This window comes from Schistocerca piceifrons, chromosome 4 (genome assembly GCF_021461385.2).
Source record: "Schistocerca piceifrons isolate TAMUIC-IGC-003096 chromosome 4, iqSchPice1.1, whole genome shotgun sequence".
In the NCBI taxonomy this organism is placed as follows: Eukaryota; Metazoa; Arthropoda; class Insecta; order Orthoptera; family Acrididae; genus Schistocerca; species Schistocerca piceifrons.
In genome coordinates, this window is record NC_060141.1 from 612,839,770 (window position 1) to 612,863,583 (window position 23,814).

At 37.3% G+C, this 23,814-nt stretch overlaps 1 protein-coding gene across 2 annotated transcripts in view; it reads right to left on the reverse strand.

Moving 5' to 3' along the window:
• Positions 1 to 1,560: 1,560 nt before the first annotated feature.
• Positions 1,561 to 23,814, reverse strand: part of LOC124796367 (protein cycle) — a 946,497-nt gene continuing 924,243 nt past the window's right edge. For both annotated transcript variants that reach the window (XM_047260526.1, XM_047260528.1), the window contains 5 exons: positions 22,838 to 22,956; positions 18,292 to 18,377; positions 17,963 to 18,123; positions 11,469 to 11,607; positions 1,561 to 2,650 (listed from right to left, as the gene is read on the reverse strand). In XM_047260526.1, coding sequence (XP_047116482.1) covers positions 2,466 to 2,650; positions 11,469 to 11,607; positions 17,963 to 18,123; positions 18,292 to 18,377; positions 22,838 to 22,956 — 690 coding nt within the window. In that variant the 3' untranslated portion in view covers positions 1,561 to 2,465. The remainder of the gene's footprint in view (positions 2,651 to 11,468; positions 11,608 to 17,962; positions 18,124 to 18,291; positions 18,378 to 22,837; positions 22,957 to 23,814) is intronic.

Sequence of the window (23,814 nt, forward strand, 5' to 3'; positions counted from 1 at the left end):
AATTGGATTTCAGATTTATCTATTATCCATAACGATTTTAATTCACAAGATGACAAATAAGTGTATTTATTTGTGTAAGTGAATAACATTTTGAAATATATTTGTTATTCACAAATACCAAACAGTACTTTATATGTGTATTTGTTATTCATCATTCGCAAAAATATTACCCAAGTATGGTAATAATTAAAGCGTATCGCACATAAAATCCACATAGCTCATGCAGCTGTGTGTACGAATGCTCACGCACTGTCATTAGCATTGGTAATCTTTGGCAACTTCCACCAACAATTGCTAAGCGTATTAGTCCCTTCACTTGCACACCACAGGTGCATGTGGGCCACCCATTTGCAGGGCTCTACCAGTTTCTCTCCTATTTATCCAGGAGTGGCGAGGAAAGCCCTAAGTCCTCATACAGTATTCATCAACATACCTAGGTAAGATTAGATTTTTGACACTACCCATCATGAAAACAAAACACCACACTTATCTGAATGTGAAGAGCAACCTTAGATGTACTTTACTAGTTTGAAACCAAACATTCAGAAGCTGCTTAAATAAAAACAATTGAAACTGTTTCACTGATGTTCTGAATTTTTCTTTCATAATACAAAAAAATGTTAGATGTGAAATATGTTGTTCAAGTGAAAATTCTGTCAGATATTTAAGTAAGACATAACGATATTTCTATTGTGTTTGTGAAACCTTTTGAAACCTATAGTTTTGTTTTACTCTACATATTATAACCCTCTTTTATGTAAGTGTTATTGTCAAATAATGTTTTTTGGCAGATACAGAAAAATAAACAAAATAGGGGAGCATGCTCTAGCAATGGGACACCAGGTAGAAAAGGTTGGGAATCAATGTTGTAGAGAGAATGGCATACCTAATTAATGGAAGCATTTTTTAACTGTTAATTTGTAAATTTAACTTGCCTGAGACATTTCTTGATTTTCTCTCTCTCCATTTTAATGTTCATGTCTCAATTAGTCTGCATACTGTAGTGCTAAACATTAAAATCTGCATACGTGAAGAGCATTAACAACAATAAACTGATAATTAAAGCAAGAACAAAACTTTTGTAAACCTTTTTTATTATTATGAAATTGAAAGAGAAAGGTGCAGAAATGAACATCAAGCCACTTTTCCATTTCTCTCTGTCTCCCCCCCCTCCCCCCCCCCCCCCCATTTAGATCCACTTGTTAAGCATTATTTTTGCAGTGAATAAATTGGAACTATTTTCAGGTAGCGTGCTTCCAGGTCTTTATAATATTGTGCTTCTACCTGTATGTGTCACTGTTGATCATTCTTATTTTGCAGAAAGTAATTTCACTGATGGAACTAATTACTGTTGTCTACATTTTATGATGCATGGTGGTCTTTTCTAAAAATTTGCTCTGTCACATCACTGGTGTTGTGAGGTAGCCTATTATAGAAAAAGAAGGTAAATATTAATGTTTTGTTAGAGTAGCTGTTTTTCTCCATAACTAATTTAATTTTGAAAAATTAAGTTGCATAACTTTACTTATATTTTGGGGTAATAAGTATACCAACAGCAAAAACAAGAAATATAAATATTTATATTTGATAAACAACATTTAAAATGCAGTTTACATGCAATTTCTATACAAAATTTAACAACAAATCTTCAAGATCAGTGCACAACACACATTGAACATTGGTCCAAATAACATTTTTGCCTGGCAAATAATGTCAGATTCTCTTCCCAAAGCTTCTGTCGAGAATGCATTGAAAAGTCTTTGAGTACAGAGGCATAAATATTTACAAGAATATCTTCAAAATTGACACTAAAATTTCGTAATAAAATACATTGTCCGTGTATAGCATTATTATCCATGTTTAAGGCTATAAGTTCTATGTACTTCTTGGATGCGTTCTTAATTACCGCATGGCCATTTCATTCAAAAGCACTTCACTTAACACTTCTGGATGCTACTACACGATAATCACTTCACTGCCAAAACATTGAGCAATGTAGAAAGTGTTGTTGCAAGCTACATATTTACCACAGTCCTGAGACCAATAACAACCCTGAGAACATTCCATTTCTTCATTTTCTATTTTGAAAATGAGTTTTAAAAATGTGATGTCAGTTAAGTCTTGTAGCAGTGTGAAAGGCAAGGAGACTTCTCAATCAAAATCTTTACTTCAATAGCTCCTCATGGAATGTGTTTCAGAAACTCTCATTGCTTTCAGAAGACCTTGTATTTGCTAACTCTGACATCAAAATGGCTTCTTCTTCAAAAATGAGCACGATTACTCCTTTTAAATACTGTTGTCCATGTTGCAAAAGTATTAAAAAAACCTTCTACGTTGCAAAATGTTCTTTGCATGATGCCAAAACCTACAGCATTACTAAATATCCACTCAAATGTAGAGTTCGGATGCAGGTACACTCAAGGTATATACAATTTGATTTTGTGCTCGATGGCTTTGTTAGAGCTTCATGGCAGAGGCCATGGAATGCCAGAAAAGTCAACAGGTCCACCAAGCCCAGCATCAGCTTCCAATAGGCTCATTATGACTGCCATTGCTGCTTCATCGTTGCCATCATTGGAAGCATTAGGATTCGAAGATTCAGGCAGGACATTGCCATCAATCATTTGAATAACTTCATCTGGATCCACACCTGTAAATATAATGCTTTTTTTAATTTATAATCAGTATATTTATGTATTGGGATAATAATAGTCATCTCAAAACTGTAGTAATTCAGTGCTATACAATAAAATTATTGTGGATGATAGTAGACCATTTTGTGACAAACAATTTATTTAAATAATATGTGGCAGCACACTGAGCATAATACATTCTCAATGGAATAATCATTACTGATACAGGAAAGCAACACGTTGAAGGACTGTACAAGAAGATAAACTTCAATAGTTTAAACTGGAAGTAGTAAAAATTGTTGTAGATTAACAATTGCACAAATCAAAATTGTATGCAGGAATTAGAAGATTCTTTTATTGTGATGCCCAGAATGTATGGAAGAGAGGTGCTTGCCTCAGAATTGCTGCACAGAGTAACTGATAGTAAACAGAATGAGAAACTGAAGAGTCACTGGGGAATTTTGTATTGGATGGAGCGGAAATGATAAAAAACAATTGTGATCTTATTTTTACCAATAGAAGAATAAAATTACAAAAATCTTTATCTTAGACAACAACAAAGTACCTCAAAAGGACATGAGCCAGAGCTTTGTCTTTCATATGTTAGGCTTTGCAAATTTACTTATGAACTGAATTGAATGGTTAACTCACAAGGGGTAACATTGCAGATTTATTATATATAGGAGAAATTGCTGTCACTGTGGAGCTACAGCTTTAATTTCCAGCACATAATTGCTTTAATGTTAAATATATTGTTGCGAGTTTGACACATGCAGTGTGGTGGTTAGTGTCTCTGGCTTGAATGCTGTGGGTCACCATTTCAAACCCAACCATCAGCAATTATTTGTTGCTTCAAATTTATCATCTCTAGGGGGCTCTTTGAACATATGTAAACATTTGTAAATCCAAATATTTGATGTCTGTATAAATACTAGCATTCTGTTCTGTCTGTAAATTGGTGTCAGTAATAAATGTGCTTTCAGTTCTAAGTGTTTTATTTCACTGACAACTCTGTCTTCAGTTCTAGACTAGATAGTGGTTCCGATGTGAGACCACCTGGTGGAGATGTCACATACTTCAAATGATCTACTTCACTAAGTCTCTAATTAGGCTATGTAAAAGCCATCACCCACATGGAAAGGAATCAGAATACAAGCAGTGCAGCGTTACTAAGATCCATATATTTAGGAGACAAATGGATTCCAAAACAGTAGTAAGTCATCTGCATATCAGGCCTCCATCTGTGTGTTGGTCAGGACCCAACAAAACGGCTGAGAAGGTTCCCAATTACAGCAGGTGAGATGACGTGATATGTTTGGCACATGTCTACTTTTACTTGGATGGCACAGCCCAAGAACAGTGTGGCTCAAGTGGCTCAAGAACAATGAAAAGAAGCTCAATAGCTAGGCCAAATTCTAGCCGAGCTGGAGAAAATGATTTACGAGAATTGGCAGTTAAGTTCACTTAGTGGAAGAATTGACAGACAGAATGTTTGGTCGTACACCACGTCATATATCTGAATAAGAGAGAAGCTGGAAAAATCTTACAATTGATGAAAGGAATCACAAAATAAATGTATCAAGCTCTTTTGGTAAAGAAAGTTACAACAAGATAGAATTCATCCACTTAGTTCACCTCTCTCATACACCAGATAGTAAGGCCAGAGATATAGCAATGTTTGACAGCCAAAAATGTTGGACCAAAGATACAAGAGATAGCAGCCATAAATGTTGACCATATACATGGGTAGTTAATACAGAATATTGAAGAAGAAGTGTATCAATCTTTAGAGCCAATCTTTGTCGCTAGTTGGAAGTGCCACGAAGAGTGAACTTGGCCATTACAGACTTATGCTGCAGCTGTCAAATGACAACCTAGCACCCAACCAGCATAGGTGCAACCAATTCCTACATCAAGCAGAATAGCCCACAGAAGAACAGATATTTGGAGGACAGAGAACAACATACCAGTGTGTTTCCACTGTGGATGCCCTCGACATATTGTGTGTTACTGCAGAGAAGGCTACACTACCAGATACCAGCCAACTCAACAGCTCTGTTCACACCAATCAATTGCAGACAGTTATAGTCTACGTCTTCATGATTACTCTGCTATTCACAATAAAGTGCCTGGCAGAGGGCTCAATGAACCACCTTCAAGCTTTCTCTCTGCCGCTCCACTCTCGAACGGTGCACGGGAAAAACAAGCATTTAAATTTTTCTGTTGAGCCCGATTTCTTTTATTTTATCATGATAATCATTTCTTTCTATGTAGGTGGGTGCCAACAGAATATTTTTGCAATCGGAGGTGAAAATTGGTGATTAAAATTTCATGAAAAGATCCCGTTGCAACGAAAAATGCCTTTGTTTCAATGATTGCCAGTCCAATTCACATGTCATGCCTGTGGTACTATCTCCCCTATTTTGCAATAATACAAAACGAGCTGCCCTTCTTTGAACTTTTTTGATGTCATCCATCATTCCCACCTGATGCAGATCCCACACCACACAGCGATACTCCAGAATAGGGCGAACAAACATGGTATAAGCAGTCTCTTCAGTCATCCTATGGAACAAAGCCCTTCCCCATACCCTGGATGAGGTTACTCTCCAACACGCTCTAGACATTCATCATCGCCATAAAGGGGTACCTGTCACTTGCCGAACTGCCGACTTCAGGAAAACTAAGCAAGGCGACCATCTGTAGTGGTGAGGCCACCACAGATGCAAATCCTCCAAGGACAAAAGTCACTTCCATGTTAGGAAAATGTCATTAATGCCTTCATCAGCTGCCAACTTGTCTGGAGACTAGTTAACTCAGTGGATTTCTTTTCTGTAGTTTTGGATGCTTAGCATCATCAACCAAAGAAGACTATATTCTGTGACACAAATGTGATTGTGCTAAAAGTTACAAATGGAAAGTACTTCCAACTGACTGAAATGTATGCAGCAAGAATAACTAACAATGACAGAACACAGCCTTTCAATTATCATTTTAACAGACTGTATTCATAACACTATCCTTGTATGGGACTTCTTTCAGACATCACAGGCAATCATAGGTTGTGAAAAATCAGAGTCCAAGATTGGCAAAGCTTTTCCAAGAATCACACAGAACAAAGATTACTCTGCGTGTTGTCTGCCATTGAAGACATTGTTATCCCACCATCGTCCGTGACACAATTTCTGGTCATCAACTGTCAGGCACACAAAATATACTTGCCACCATTGATCATGAGCATTTTAGGTGGTCAAGAACAACTTTGGCTCACTAATGGTCAAGAGCAGCCACAATTCATGCCTAAAGGCATGTGTGCAGGGACAGCCAAACCGATCCAGGAAGGACAGCTTAGAGTCATTGACTAAGAACTGTGCCTCATTACCACTACAGATGATACAGGGGAGGAAGCTACTATCAAACTGCCAATAAGATCTGGTCTGACCAAGGAACAGTGATGATGAGTGATAGCCATTTTGCATTAATTTTTGGATGCTTTCAGGTTTGGAGTGGAGAAAAGACAGACCAAGAGGCTCATGGTAAACACCATTTCAACTCTGGAAACCATCCACCAATTAGCCAGCACTCATATGAGTGTCACTAGCTGAATGATGGGTAATTTGGAAGGAAGTGGGGAAGATGCTGCAAGATGACATCATTGAACTTTCAAACTGTTCTCGGCTCTCTCATGTGGTCCTTGCGAAGAAGATGGATGAGACTGGCATTTCTGTGTTGACTACCGATAACTGAACAAAATCACAAAGAAAGATGTTTGTCCACTGCAGTGCACTGTGTACACTTTAGTCTGCTTGAACAGAGTAAAGTATTGATCAACTATGGGCACACACACAGGCTACTGCCAATCAAGATAGCCAAGGCTGATGGGAAAAAGACTACCTTCACAACTCCTGGCTGCCTCTATGAGTTTAAAGTTATTTTGTTTGGATCCCAAATGATGGACAGCCTACTTCAACACCTTATACCAATGTTCGCAACCTTCCTAAGATCCTTCTCCTCCCACTTTTATCAACATTATTGCCTAGATAAACTTTACAATGAAATAGAATTTCCTTTCTATACTTCAATTTTTAAAATGATGAAAGGTAAGTGACACTTGGTTTTCATAGGTGATTTATTAAACCACAAACTAATGAGTCAATCAGACAATTGGTTCTACTTATTTCTAACAATCTCTTTTAAGGAATTATGAAGCAATTCTTAGTTTATTATGAGTGCTATCATCAACTCCTCCTAAGAAAAGAAAGGTAATTATCCATATTGAGAGCAGATACTTGTTATAGAACATGCTTCCACTGCATCACTCATCTCATTAGTGACACTTGCTTCACCCATACCTTGAACCTCCAATTACAAGCAACCGAGTTAAGCTGTGTGGCCTAGATTAATTGTTTAAAGATCACTTAAATGCTGAAGGTCTTGTTTCTGAATTAACAGATATTTTAGGACTTCAGGCTGCCAATGCTTCATGTCTGAATACTGCCAATAATAATAATAACAATAACAATAATACAGTGTAGTGCCTGCATAACTGTAGTAACCATTACATAGTTACTGTTGTGTTGTTAATTAGTTAATTTATTGAAACTTCCTGACAGATTAAAACTGTGTGCTGGACCGAGACTCGAACTCAGGACCTTTGCCTTTCGCGGGCAAGTGCTCTACCAACTGAGCTATCCAAGCACGACTCACGCCCCGTCCTCACAGCTTTACTTCTGCCAGTATCTCGTTTCCTACCTTTCAAACTTTACAGAAGCTCTCCTGCAAACCCTGCAGAACTAGCACTCCTGAAAGAAAGGATATTGTGGAGACATGGCTTAGCCACAGCTTGGAGGAGTTAATCTATTGCTGTGAAGTGAGTAATGAAGCTATTTATAGTCTGTTCCAAAACTACCTACAACTCAGAAAACATATTTTTATGTGATATTTAAGCATAAGTGATATATATGTCTCAATTTACTGTCACCGCCTCATAATACAAAGTAAATGAGCAGTAAGATGTCAGTGAGAAAGATGATGATCATACGTACATTTAGCAAACTGCAAACCCCATAACACTGTCATACTTTAATGCTAGTGTTTGAGTAAATGTAATTGCTGGTAACTTATGCAAGTAGTGTTATAGTCTCACAAAATACTGATAACAGTAATGATCTTTTGAAAATAATTCAGTTTTGTGGCTGAAACATAATTGAACACTTTTGTTTTTACCCCTTAGAAAATTACATTTTATCCCTCACGGAGCAAATTACCTACAAGCTGAGAACCACTGCCTTGCATGGTTGTGACGTCTTTGCTATCTGGATGACATTATCGTTTTTCAAAGAGATTTTAATAACATCTAAGCCACCTGCCAACTAGGTTGAAGTGTGTTCAGAATACAGAGTTCTGTCTGAACATGAAAAACTGCCTCTTTGTCACCCAGAAATAAAAAACTCAGGGGACCTGGTCAGTGGTGATGGAGTCCATCCCAGTCCACAGAAAATAAGAGCAATCACAGATTTTCCGACTTCTCTGCACATTCTTGATGTGAGGAGTTCTCTTCGGATGTGTATGTATTACCGTCAATTCATAAAAGACTTCTATACTAAGGCAATCCTTTGTAAGAAGCACTGCAGGGAGGTGGAAAATGTTCCTGGAACAAGGAGCAAGAAGTTATATCTCTATCTACCTACATACCTACATACTTTGCAAACCGCCATATTTTGCATGGCAGAGGTTACCCTGTACCACTACTAATCATTTCCTTTCCTGTTCCACTCGCAAATAGAGTGAGGGAAAAAGACTGTGTACATGCCCCCATATGAGCCCTAATTTCTCTTATCTAATCATTGTGGTCCTTACATGAAATGAGCTATCCTGGTCCATCAAGAGGCACTAACAACTTCTCCAGTTCTAGCACTTTATGACAAGAATGCCAAGATAGAATTTCCCAGTGACACCAGCAGTTTTGGAAATGGGGGAGTTCTAGTTCAAATGTAAGAAGGTGCTGGAAAGGTGATAGCTAATGCTTCCAGAGTACTCTTAAAGTCCAAGATGAACTACTCTAAAACCATGAAAGAGTACCATTCTGTCACACTGGTATTTAAAAGTAGACACAAGCAGAAGGATGCCAACTGCCCTTCAAGGTATGCTTTGGAGGAACACAAATGTGTGGACGAAATTTCAGTCATCAGTACATTAAATGACTCTGCTGCTGAACAGAGGGAAGGTCCAGCCACTGTAAAGAATACTGACACTGTAAAGAATACTGATGATGGAAGTGAGTGCCACAATTACCTCCAGAGTGTCTGGTACCAATCCTGTCTGTGGCAGCACCATTACACCAAACTGGAGTCGACCTCTTAGGGAGCTTCTCAAAGTTGACAAATGGGAATTGATGGATAACAGTCTGCTGTCACTACCTCACCTCTTATGCTGTCATCAAAGTTGTGATGACTGCTGATGCTCCAGAAAGTGTAAAGCTTATTGCAGAAGACATACTTCTGAAGCACGGAGCATCCCGTGTGATGATGTCTGATAACGGAAAAGATTTCAGTCGAGATTAGTATCATCGGTAATTTCATCTTGGAACATCAGCCACAGGATGACGAATGCCTACCATCCAGCGATGGATGGCTTCACAGAACACTTTAATAAGCCACTGGCAGATAGGTTCTTGTTGTATGTTGAGGTAATTTCATGTCGCAACATCACTACAGAATGATGACTGCCTATCATCCAGAGATGAATGGCTTCAGAGAACACTTTAATAAGCCACTGGCAGATATGCTCTTGATGTATGTTGATGTCAAACAGAGGGATTGGGACACAATACTGCCCATCATGACATTCACTTACAACACAGTGAAGCAAGACACTAAAGGCTTCATATCGTTTTTTCTGCTCTATGGTTGTGAGGCTGAAACAACTATGGATACTCTGTTTATGTTTTGACCAGATGATATTCAGGACAACTACATGAAATGCTTCCTCACCAAGACCAAAGAAGCAAGACAGCTGGGTGGCATATAGACCCTGGACACTCAGGAAAAGGACTGAGAGCACTACAGTTCCAAGCACCGACCAATGAGATACAGCCCAGGAAACTTGATTTGGATTTTTATTCCTGTGTGGAAATCAGGACTATTGGGAAAGTTACTAAAGTGCTGCTTTGGGCTGTATCATATCCTTCATCACTTGCTTTATGTCACAAATGAAGTAGAGACTCTTCACCAAAAAGACAAAAGTGCAGAGACATTGTCCATGTTCTCCATATGAAGCCCTACTACAACCCAGAGGCACATATTGATGATGGGAGGTTCAAGGAAACTGAAGACCCACTCATCAGTCACGAAGCTTTGACAGAAGGAGCTACCTTCGATGCTCATCGTAGTGAAGAGGATGTAACTACATGGCTCTAAAGCCATGATCCACCAGTGCTACTGTACAGAGAACCACTGAAGAGATATAAATCCTGGGTGCTGTACTTGGCTCCAATGAGGGCTTCCCAAACAGTGGGTCCTGTTTTTCGAGGAAAAGGAGCAATGTCGTGAGCTCTGGGAAATGCATTGTGGTGCAGTGGTTAGCATCAGTGGCTGGCTTGCTGTGAGTCTCCAGTTCAAACCCAACCACCAGCTCTTATTTATTATCTTGCATTTATCCTATGTGGAGGGTTCTTGAAATACCTTATAACTGCGCTCTTCATCCAGAAGATCTGTTCTATTGTGGCTCAACACTGGTGTCAGTAACAAAGTGGTTTCACTTGCAAGTGTTCTATTTCACTGGTGGCTCTGCCTTCATATTTGGACTTGATTGTGGTTTTGACATGACAACATTATGTGGTATTTTAAACTAGGAGACACTTACGTGGAACTTGAGATGATAGATGTGGGAAAGGAGGCAGTTGGCAATTCAAAAGAGAGAATAACAGAGTGAAAATAATCTCCATAGAGATATAGTTTCCCATATTAGTACGCATTCTTGCAACAACATAACCTTTGGTACACACCAAAAAGAATGACCTAATTTCAAACGTCCATATTTGTTTATAAAAACATACTACAAACTTGGAATGACTTGCGAAATAATCACAAAACCGTAAAGTTTTAGCTAAGCTATTACAAACAGTTTATGTGTCTGCCAGCAGCAGCATGAACAACATTTAGACAACTAAATTTAGACAACTAAAATGTAGAAAATTAATCAACAAGAATATCTGCCAGTTACATAATCTATTTTACAGCATGTGGTGTTTCTAATTTATACCATTAAAAGATTTAAACTCTGTTCTGTCAGTAAATAAAAGCTGTTGTTTTCACCTCTGGAACTTTAAGTGCATTGTCAGAGGGTAACTACAGAAGCAGACTTTTAACTTTCCATGTTAGAACATGTAAATTACATATTTACAGAGAATATAATATTCTGGTGACAATCTACATTATTTACTTCATGAAGATAAAATATAGTTGTGAGACTTGTTTGTACATCTTAAAAATAACAGTATCACTGTTAATCTGTAGTATAAAAGAGTGCATATGATTAGATACAGTTGTATCTGGTCTGGTGTGTCTAACATTATCCACAAACTGAGCATCTGTAATGTAGGCTACTGGGGAAATACTAGAGTTTCCATTTTTTGCACTACCACTTTCATTGTAGTACGTTGCCTTATACATTAATTATTACATTTTGAAAGTTCAAAAATATATATTTTGAAAAACTGTTTAAGAAGCTTCTGCAGGAAAATCTAATACATTCAGTCATTGATTGAAAAATTTTATTTTATGAACATACATTAATCAAAAGCGTACTAAAGTTCATAACAAAACAGCAACATACCTGGTTCATTCGCTATAGACAATTGCACATTGTTCCGGATATTTGGGAAACTTGTTCCACCATTGTTGAGAGGATTTGAGCGTGTGGAGCCATTTCGTTGCTGAGGTAATTCATTGGAGTTGCTTGTTGACATCTGTGACTGTAAAGCCATTGTATATGTGTTATTATTTGCTCATTTATAATTTAATATCAAAAACAGAATGTTAACAACAGATGCTCTAACTGATCAACTGTTATTAGGGGCAGCAGACAAACACAGAATTTTCATTTTTACTCTGTGTAAGGTGAGGATAAAGATGAAGAATGAAAGGAGAGGACAGTGTAATCAAAGCATTATGAAGATCACTGTGAAACAACAGAATAAGTTTGATCAGTATGAAGCATAAGCATTTAAAGAGATTCAGTTTCCAGAGAAGGGCAGTATGTTACAAATTTGTTGACCAGACAAAAATAAATAAATTAAGCTTATCAAGGCCATGTCACAAATTGCTAGACTAGTAAAAAATAAATATGTTGGGCTCCTCTAGAGTATGAGCTGTGAAACAGGAATACAAACTGTCATCACAACTGCCCCCTGCCACCTGACACCTCTATCCCCTTGCATTCTATTATTTGTAATTCCTAAGGGATTTACCAATGCAGTTATTGTTACCTGTAATGTACTTCATTTTCAAACATGTGCAGAAAGCAACTAACAGTTTTTTGTCTTCATATGATCATAAAAGTAGGCTTGTTCAGTTCCAGTAAAAATGCTTTTCCATTAATTGCTTTGAGATGAAAGCTTTCTTAAGGTTGGTTTGTTTACTATTTGCTTCAGAATAATTACTGACTCCTCTGCATCATTTTCAACACCATTCCATCAAATAAGAATCTCTTCAGTATTTAAAAAATGGTCAAAAGAAAGCAAGATCAGGGTTTCACAGACTATCGACAATGACTTTGGATTGAGGAGGGACTGGGAAAAAATGGCTGTATTTCTTTCAAAGAATCCATTACAGCATATGCTTTAATTGGTTTAAGGAAACCACAGGATGCCTAAGTATGCAGTAGCAGCAGAAATAGTAGCCATTTCACTTCCACAGAATGTATATGCACCAGGACAACTGGGAAATCCAGGAAAAAGTCAGGAATTTTTTAGAATTCAGGAATTTGTCACTGTTTTAGTTTTCAGTTAAATATTTGCCATTTTGGCTGGTAAGAACAGATACTCTAACAAAGAATTTTTCTTAAGTCCACTTCCGCAGAATAATTCTGCAGCAATAAAACATTAACAAGAAAATAACAACAAAATAAAACTTTATTTGCAAAGAAAATGTGCCATTTACACTAACAAAACACGGCGTACACACAAGCATCTGCCAATAGCAAGCTCTGTCAAAGGCTTCAGGATGAAGACTACACAATATTTTGTAACAAAAAACTGTTTTCAATCAGTGTGGTGTCCTAACTGTTTATATTTCTAACAGGTCTCAGGAAAATGGTGGTTTCAGAAGCACTACTTTCAAGGTAAATTTCCTTTTATGTAAGATGAATTATGTTACATCTGAGAATGTGTGATGAATTGCTTAAATCATGGAGTGTATAATTATACACTATAAATATAAAATATAATTATCCTTCCAAAAAACTATGAGATGAGTTCTTGAGCAATTTCATGCATAACTGGCTTTTTTGTGGAAGAACTGAAGTGCTTGAAAGAACATGTATTCAGCCAGGTAACACATGAAATGTTTGGTGCACAGCAGTGAAATTTATAATAATGTGCTTGTTAGAAATATTCCTTTGCTGCAATTTAAGCTGTGGTCTTAGGTTCCTGCCTAACCACAACCTCAGAAAAACAGCAAAAAAATTTTGATGACCAACAGTGTAAGTGAAGGCTTTGCTTTTCTTGTAGCTATACTGTATGTATATTTAAATCATTAACTTTTCCTAATAACTGATGTTTCTATTGGCTAACTACATCAAGCATCCTCTGCTCTTTACCGTCATTGGCTGGTGAGATGATGTGACAAGAGTTATGATGGACTGGCAAGAGCATATAATGCAGCACAATATCCGTTTCAGTGCTTCGAAAGCTACTGTGCTGTATTTGGTAGAATGTATATTTATACTTTCATAATACCAAAAAAAAAATGTTGCCTTGCATGAAAGATCTTTCCGAAACATACTGTTTATTTCTGGGTTTCATTTATTAAAGTGACTGGAATTCTACACCGATGTATATAACCTTTACCATTCAAAGGGTTGATACATTTTACAGCTCGAAGGTGTGGTATATTGTCACTTAAAATGGAAAGAAATGTACTTTTACATAGGGTATAGTGTACTGTCATCTGGGACAAAGTGTATTCTCACCAGGGAAAAAAGAGTATTTTTAACTAGGAAATCTGGGAACTTCTTTTCCTTGTCCACATCCTGCATCCATTGCTATATAAAGGTCTCCTCTAATCTTTGTCATGCACTACAGTCTCCAGATATGTGTGCCCATGCTGCTCCAGTTGTCATCCACTCACCTGCCACAAAATCATCACCTTGGTATTTCCTCATGTTTAGGAATCTAGCAATCAACTTCTTCAGTTCATTTATCACCTACTTGCACAGTGACATCTACACAGTCATAATTATGACCTCCATTCCCATCTGTTTCCTGATCTATTTGATTGTTTCCCACCTCTTCTGATAATTCCCAACATGCATTTCACTGAGAAAAGTGGTGCAGTAGCTAGCACACTGGATTCACATTTAGGGTAGCGCTTGTTCAAATAACCATCCATATTTAGGGTTTCTGTTGTTTTCCCAATTTTCTTATGGCAAATGCCTCCATCCTATCTTCAATTCAAACTTCTATTCATCACAATACATAAAACCCTGTCACTGACTGTATGTTACAACCTAACATTCGTATTTATTTATTTATTTTTAACATGCCTCTGTCTGTTGCTTACTGAGCATCCCTCAATTTTTGAATGTCTCATTCCCAGAAGTCAAAACTAGTAATATATTACTGAATGTAAACTTTCCTTTACTGTCACATTGGAAGCTATGTTTGGAAAACTGTATTTAGTTTATCAAAATCACTGTAGTCCATTTTACTCTTCTGTTAATTTCTTCTGTTGCTCATCCAGTTGTTTTCTTCAGCTGCATTCTCGTTAGTCAGTTCTATGTACTCATTTTTAATTTCTAGTATTTATCATTTGCTATATTACACATTATTTTAGTCTTCTTAGTACCGATTTTCAATGCATTTTTCAAATATTCTGCAGTGTGTCGTCCATTAACTGAAGTTTTCTCTGTACTTGAAGTATAAATTACAATCTTCCATTTACCCTTTAACTGCTCTGGACGTGTTAATGCGCGCGCCTTTGTACCTGTCCCAGTGTGCTCTGAATGTGTTTACGCGTGCCACCAGTCCTTCTACCTGGTATTCTGAATGTGTCTGGTAAGTGCAACAAACATGCACAGCATTACAATATGAACTAAATGGTTTGTAAATTAGTCTAACGAGCTGTAGCAATCATTTGTATGTTATAATAGAGTGCAAGAATATTTTACAGGTATATCTTACATTTGGTTGAAATGAACCAGGAACCTAGTTTGTTGTGTAGTCTGTGAAATTGTATTAACCTATTCCTTTCACACTATTTGCCTCTGAGATAAAAACTCTTGCACTGCAACAATTGGATCAACATTTTCAACACTATCTGAGAAAGCTGTCCAAGTTAGTTACGTCCATCTCTCATCTGTGTGTACAATTATCTGTCAAACAATTTATCACCTTCATACAAGCCCCCTCACTCTTTAACCACTCACAGCTATTAGACTGCAACAAAAATCAGTGACACTCCATAAAACACATTGTTTGAATCATTCATTGGTCAATAATCACACAAAAAGACTGAAATTTACAGAGTTTTTGGACAATGTCCTTCTTCAAAGCTGACAAAAACACTAACACAGACAAGACCATATTCTCTCTACTGGCTACTCTTGCTTGTGTCTTTGGTCTGACTGGGTTAGACTTTATGTTGGATGTAGTTGGTGAGAGAAGCAAGAAGAAGAGGAAGGAAAGTGAGAGATGGAGGGAAGTGGGGCTGATAGCTAGGTAGAAGAAGTAGCAATAAAATGGGATTGGAGTGTTGCATCGGTGAGCCCATCCTAATGCACTGATGCAGGCAAGGGAATCTGCATGTGGCATACAATGCTATAGAGGAGCATGTTAAGAGGAAGGTGAGTTATGGGGTGAGGGGTGAAGAGAGAGAGAACAGAGGAAGAGGGAGTCCATTAAATGAACAGTAGCTATGTGGATGGAATTTATTGGAGTAAGGTGGAAGACGTGAGACGGTAATGGAGCTGGGTGATACACCAGCACTAGTTGAGATTAAGGTCAGAAGGACTGCAGTATCAAAGTATGTGTTACAAAGACAATTCCCATCTGTGTGCTTCAAACAACATTGCGTTGTAATGGCAGGGAGGGCTCAACACAGGTTTGCGACAGCCATGAAGTTGAGCATATTGTGCTCAGCAGTGTGTTCTAACACTGGATGGTCAACTTTGTTCGTGTTCACAGTTTGATAGTGGCCAAGCACTCAGATAGGCATTTGGTTGCCATGCTTCCATAAAAGGCTATAAGGAATTATAGGAGAGTGGGCATATGACATGACTATTTTCATAGGTGGATCTGCCTCTGATATGTTATAATATGGGACTAGAATAGGACATGGTGTAATCAGAGTGTAGGACAGTTCATTCACTTATCCTTCCAATACAAACCATCTGGCAAGAGACTGAAAATGGGCATGGCATAAGGTTGGACCACAATATTTTATAGGTTGGGTGGGCAGCAAGAATAACACTCTGGGAGAAGTTACAAGGATTTTGGGGGGAAATGGGAAGGATTTTGGAAAGGTGCACCTCATTTCCAAGCAGGATGACAGGTAACAGAAGACCTGGGAGAGGATGTGATTAAGTTTTCCCAATCTTGTCCCAAACACTCTCCCCACACTCCCAGCACTAATGAGAATGATTACAAAGGTATCACATTCAATACTGAACCTATGTTCAACCATGCTGTATTTTTTTCAAGGATATACTTCCTTTTCTAGCTCTCTATGCCATCCACCCTACTGATAATAGCTAACTCAACAAATAAACTCCAGCTCAAACCTCCCTGCAACTGTGAGCTTTCTCCCCCTGCACCCTGTATTGTCTTAAAAGGTAAATACAGCATTTATTTGAAAGTATAAAAACAAACTGAGTTTATTGAATGTGACAGTTTATTCTATGTTTTATCTCCAGATAATTTTTAATTTTTGTTAACTCATCAGTGCACACAAAGATGATTCTCCTATTTCCAATTAAAAAGTTAAGCTATAAATTTCAGAACCAGTGATAAATAACTTGCTGAATTTTGTGTCTATGGTCTTATGTATTTATTTGCATGTTCTGATTGGGATTATGTGTTACTATTTTTTTATCAGTCATAATACAGGTTTGATGTGGTCCATTGCAAATTCTACTCATGTGCCAAGCTCTTCATCTCAGAGTAGCACTTGCACCCAACATCATCAATTATTTATTGGATAAACTCCAATCTCTGCCCTCCCCTATAGTTTTACACTTTACAGATCCCCTAAGTACCATGATACCCTGACGACTTGCTACGTGTCCAATCATCATGTCTCTTCTTCTTGTCAATGTTATCCTGATATTCATTATCTGTTAAAAAAGAGAGTGAACGTGTGTATGTCTCGAATCTCATTCAAAACCTTTGGATCATTTTCAGCCAGATTATGCACAGAAACAGCATGCCTCTTGAGTATCAGTACTGTGGGATTTATAATCTCCTAATTCCAATAGGAACAGAGATATGGGCAAAAACATGTTTTTTCTGCCCCTGGCATATAGGCTGCCCTGCACAACAGGCATGTTGTGTGGGAACAGTATCAGCCTGCTACTTCAACCTCCATTGCAGAGCAGCCTACATGTCAGGGGTAAGAAACAGTTTCTGGGTCCTGACATGTAGGCTGTCGTACGTGGCAGCTTCATAGGAGTAGTATCAACCTGCTTTACAGAAATTTATTTCAAGGACTAAATATCCCAATGAGCATGAGTGGGCGCATGTTGAAATCGGTAGAGGAGGGTCTGGACAGTGAGAGGGGGAGAGGAAAATGGACAGAGGAAGTGGAGGAGGAGGAGATGCATGAGGTGAGTGGAAAGTGTAGAGGGTTAGTGAGCAACAGAAAAAGAAGAGGGGTAGGTAGAGATGGACAGAGAGATGGGGAAGAATGATATGGTCAGAGAAAGGGTGGAGGTGATGGACCATGACAGGAGCAGGAGGAAACAGACAGATAGAGGTGGAAAGATGAGGTGGATGGACAGAGGGAGGAAGAGGTGGGAACAGAAAGAGAGGGGTGTGCAAAATATGTGTTGAAAACATACACAGGCAAAGCCATGGGCAGAAGTCTAGTAACCAATAAAATGTCTTGAGCACTTACTGATGGCCGTGTTTGATCAACATCTGGTGACGGACTGCTGCCAGGTGATGAATCTGCTCCTTGTTTCATAGAATCTAGCACTTCTTCAGCAATCTGACGACCAATTTTGCTGGCTTCTACATGAGTACTAATGAATCGTTGCATTTCTCTGTTTCCATTTGCTGCAATAAAGCAATCAACCTTGAATTCTGATTGTATAACTGACAACATATTGGTACTACTACTTCAATATATTTTGAAGATGTAGTTTTTTGTGTATCTCTTTCTCTATTTCTTCCTCTCTACACTGCATAACATCTATTACACAAAAACACTGTTTTAATACTTACATTGTGTGAAAAAATCAAAACCACTATGTGAGTGGTTTGTCCCTTCGGTCTGTGGTATACTGCTTTCAACAGTCCGAATGTCAGACCTGCAATAATTTACTGGTGTTATTTATCATGTACATAATCAACTGATAAAAACTTAAATAAAGTGATTGCTATATAGACTTGAAGTACTGTGTGCTTCATCTTCTTTTTAACATATATGCTAGATGTGTTGTGCCTTCACAAACTGTATGAGATTGTAGTCCAAATATAGTTACATATAAATGCAACAGAAAACAGTTATATTCAAGTACTACATTTAGTATTACCAGATTTTCACACAGCTAATTTGTTCAATAACAAAGTAGCTCAAAAATTCAACAGACTTGTTTAACACATGGTCAAATGTAATGATGAAAGACTGACTAAAAAATACCATGCTACAGCCTAAATATTGAAACTATTCTGCGTTCACGGTAACTTCCTGTAATTTCTCTCTCTCTCTCTCTCTTTTTCTTTTTTTAGTTTCATTATTATATAAAAGACTGAGGAAAAGTGAACTGAAAGCAGTAAAATGGTTATGTTGTTAAAGGTGCATAATGAAATGGTACAGAGATAAGTGGATTTGGCTCTATTTGACTCCCTCACTGAGAAATAGTGAACAGGGGATCTATGCCAGTTTCTTGCCCTTGGGGTGGGAAACTCTTGTTGCAAATGGAAGTACCAATAATAGACAACAGTATAGAAATACGGAAGGCATTGAAAACAATGTCATTAAAGCCACAAAAGTATGATCACAGGAAGCGCAGTTAGAGTGAGGGGAGGAGAACTGTGCAAAATATAGTTATTAATGCAATAGTTAATAAACTGAAATCAAGAATTAATAAACTGAAAAATGGATTAACGAATGTGTCAATATAAATAACAAAGTGATAGAATTACTCTTCTCACAACTGAAAGAAAGACGATACCAGTCACTGTTGTAATGACGTAAAAGTCCATATTACAAGAGGAGTATGTTACAGGACCCAAGAATAATAATACATGTGGGAGGCTTTGAAACTCTGGTAGTCACAGAAGACATTATTGCTGATGTAATGGATGGTAAATCATACTGTATTCCATATATGGATGCAGACCATAGCCTGATAATGTTAATGGTTGGCTGAAAATCAAATCGATAAAGGAAACATTGGAGCATTCAAGGAAATGGTACACTAATAAATTAGGTTCACAGTGAATGCTCCTAGCATGGGAGTGTTGCTGTTGGCATACAGTGTACCAATGTATTCTGCCTGTTCAGTCTTCTAAAAAGGATTCAGAATCTTTTCCTAACCTTTATATTTCATGTGACTAAGAGATGTGTCTTTCTTTTAATGTTTTGAATTTTAAAAAAAATATTATACAGCATCTACTACCCAGCTATTGTTTTATATATTTCATTACTACATAATTAACACTCACAGGAATTTTACCACAGGGCAGTGAATAGTGTTTTACTCGTCTCATAATATACAATTTCTAATGATATGATTAGTGTACAGGAGACACGTCAAAAAATGGATAACACAACTTAGGCCTAATTGATACAAAGAATTTTAACATTAATATAAACTTTTATTTTTCTTTCCTCCCTTTTGTGAAGGACAGCTACATTTATACACAAGACTATATGTAAATTTATCCTGCTCAAATGTTCAGTTCATCCTTCATGACCTCCTCAACAGTGTAGTAGCAGCGTTTGACAAGTATATCATATAGCTTTGTTTTCAGTGTCTCTAGCTTCATACTCAGAACATTCTTTCCTTTTAGCTTGTTATGGATTTTCATTGCCATATACTGAGGAGACTGCGCATATAGGTTTAACCGATGAGTGGGAAGCATAAAATTGTCTTTGTTTCTTGTGTTGTATGAGTGACTGAAACAGTTTTTCTCGAATAACTCTAAATTGCTATGTAGAAAGATGATAATATCATAGATGTATAAGGAGGGAACTGTTAATAACTGTTGTTTTTCAAATGATGTCCTCGGATGGGCGATACACATGTTCCTTATTATTCTTTTCTGTAGCTTTAGTATGCGCAATATATTGCTTGAATTTCCCCAAAAAATAATACCGTACCTTACAACTGATTGAAAGTAGCTGTGGTATGCCATTTTCCTTGTATTCATGTCTGTTGCACCAGCTAATATTTGCATAGCAAATGCAAAGCTACATAATTTGTTTAACAGGTAGTCAACATGTTTATTCCAATTTAAATTTTTATCTAGGTTTAACCCTAAAAACTTTACAGAATCTACTTCTTCTATATCCTGATTTTTATGAGTTATTTTAATTTCTTGGGGCTTTGACTGTTTTGTTCTGAACTGGACTATGTGGGTTTTGGGGATGTTCAATCTTAATCCATTCAGTTGGAACCATGTTTCTAGTTTGTTCATTGTGTTTATTATGTAGATAGGGATGTTTTCTGGCTCCTGGTTTTCAATTAATACAGATGTGTCATCTGCAAATAAAATCGATGGAGCATTTATATTGTTCGGTAAATCATTAACATAGAACAAGAACAAAATAGGTCCTAGAATCGAGCCTTGAGGGACACCTTGGGCTACTGTTTTCCATTTTGAATAGTAATTTGCTGCATTTGATGAGACAATCACTCTTTGTTTCCTATTTGATAAGTATGAAGTAAGCCAATTTAGAACATTACCCTTGATCCCATACTTGTCAAGCTTATAGATAAGCAGTGCATGATTTACAGAGTCAAAGGCTTTTGTGAGATCACAAAAGATTCCTGCAACTTTATTATGGTTGTCTAATGATGTGCTGATCTTGTCGATAAACTTGTTAATTGCATCAGTAGTACTTTTGCCACGCTGGAAACCAAATTGGTTTTCCGTAATAATATCATATTTCTCGATAAAATTTCGAATCTGCATAGCAGCAGCATTTTCAAAGATTTCTGAAAGGACTGGAAGGAGGGAGATGGGACGGTAATTCCCCATATCCTCTCTTGACCCTTTTTTGAGCAACGGTTTTACTTCCACATACTTCAGCACCTCTGGGAAGCTTCCTTGGATGGGTTGATCACATAACTAATGATGAGGTATTGAATACAATTGGGGAGAAGAGGAGTTTGTGGCACAACTTGACTAGAAGAAGGGATCGGTTGGTGGGACATGTTCTGAGGCATCAAGGGATCACCAATTTAATACTGGAGGGCAGTGTGGAGGGTAAAAATCATAGAGGGAGACCAAGGGATGAATACACTAAGTAGATTCAGAAGGATGTAGGCTGCAGTACGTACTGGGAGATGAAGCAGCTTTCACAGGATAGAGTAGCATGGAGAGCTACATCAAACCAGTCTCAGGACTGCAGACCACAACAGCAACAACATTTGCACATACCAACTAAACAGGCAATACATTGAGCATGCGACATGAAGAAAAAACTACAACTGGCAACTTAACTTACTTAAATGTTAGTCACAAAGCTATTTTAATTGAGGTAATGTATGTGTGTACTTTTATGCATTACAATGCAGTTTTGATACATTGCTTACAGCATTTTAATTATATATTGTTAAACTACAGCCCACTCATACAAAAACTTTGCATTATTTTTTATAAAAAGTGAATGCAATAGTTTTGTAAACCATTGTAGATACCTCATTTCCAAAAGTGAATGCCAACCAGAAATGATCTTCATGGGAACCTCTGTTAGAAATATGTCCAATCATCTATGCCCATCACAAAGAGGCTCAGTCTATATTCATAATAATATCTAAGCTATAAACAAATGTTTCTAAAGCAACAAATTTCTATATAGACAATGACTTATCTGTATCATTCAATCAACAATATAAAATACCATTTCAGAGACTGTCAAATGTATACTTCAGAAGGTAATTTGATTTATATTGCTGACATCAGAAGTTGTTATATGCAAAGTAACACTCTCAAGAAGGGGTGTCTTATAATGATCACAATGATTTAAGTGATCATTCTTCCTCTAAAGATAGTATGATCATTTTTTTTTACATTCTGCCTATCTTTTCTTTAGTATGTAAATTTGCTCATCTCAGTGTATTTTGAAAAACTTCTACATACTGGACTGCACCAGCAGGGTATACACATATGGAAGTGGACAGGAAACCCACATCCAAAACCAGAGGCTTCTAAATCCACTAAAAGAAAGGAACTGGTTGTAGGGAACAGGAATAACCATGGATAAAATTGGAAATCATACAGGGCACTGGTTCAAAATACCTGCAGCAAGATATGATGTGAAGAAAATCAATAATGAAAACTGCCTTTGTTTGACTGCAACTGCCTCACCTTAGCAGCCCTTTTATTATTATTATTATTATTATTATTATTATTTGCTGTCATGGTCTCATTTTCAGTCCCAAAATTATTTGAGTTTAACCTTTTGTTTCATTTATCTCTCTCTTTCACTTCTGGTACAAAGCCCTTTATTTTAGTTCTTTTCAAACATCTATAATAATCAAAACTCTTCCAATTACAGTAAATAAAAATAAATTAATAGGAAATCTCTCTAACTTACAGTATGACCGAGTTCTTTGCAACCAAGTACTCCACATCTTTAGTCCATGGATTTTTAAAGGATTTCCATTCACTTTGAAGTTTTATAAATGATCCCTCTTTGCTTTTAAATCGGTATACCTGAAAATAAAAAGAAAAGTTAATCAATTTTAATTGTGTTTTTAGTTTAAAATATATTTGATAAAAGATACTTGCATTGCAAATTTACTGGCACCAGTCCCGTATCAGTTCTTTGAAGTACTGCTTCAACACTCAGTGAGAAGTGACACTTGAAATACTTGGTGTAGAACAATGGTGTACAATAATCATAGTTAGAAAGAAGTAAAGCTTAATAGAGACAATAGATTGGTGACAAAAGGGACCAAAAGGTCACATTATCTTCACTTTTTTTGTAATCCCACCAGACGTATCAATGGGTCACTCGTTATAACTATACGTACATATGGAAAGGTCTCCAGGAGAGGTGTGGAAGGATATGTCTAGCACAGCCTGGTTACACAGATTAATACTCATGGCAGATTTAAGAGCTGACATGGATCACCATGCTCTCACTTGTCAACTAGCCGATGTTTACAGCTAGCTCCCCGGTGTATCATTTGATGAAACCCTGTATTATGTGGTTCTCTCCTGGACTGCAAAATTTGCAATTAGTTTTACCTACGGATGACATTTGGTTAGCCCACAGATTTGCCTGTCTGCCTAATATAAGACTGACATAGCTCTCCATTCAACCAAATATTATGTTTCCATTGAACAAACTGATGGCATTTGGGTGCACCAGAAGCATAGTTTTTATCCAAGTATGTCCCAGTCAAAACTACAAACAGTGTTTTCCAGCACTGACATATGAGTTGTCCAAGAAACATTCATAGTGCTGTATTTACCACAAGGTATTCACCTTGAAAAGTCTTTTTCTCTGTGTATTTCCAGAAGAGTCAAGAACTACTACTTTCTGAGAGCATCTGATACTAAGTTGTG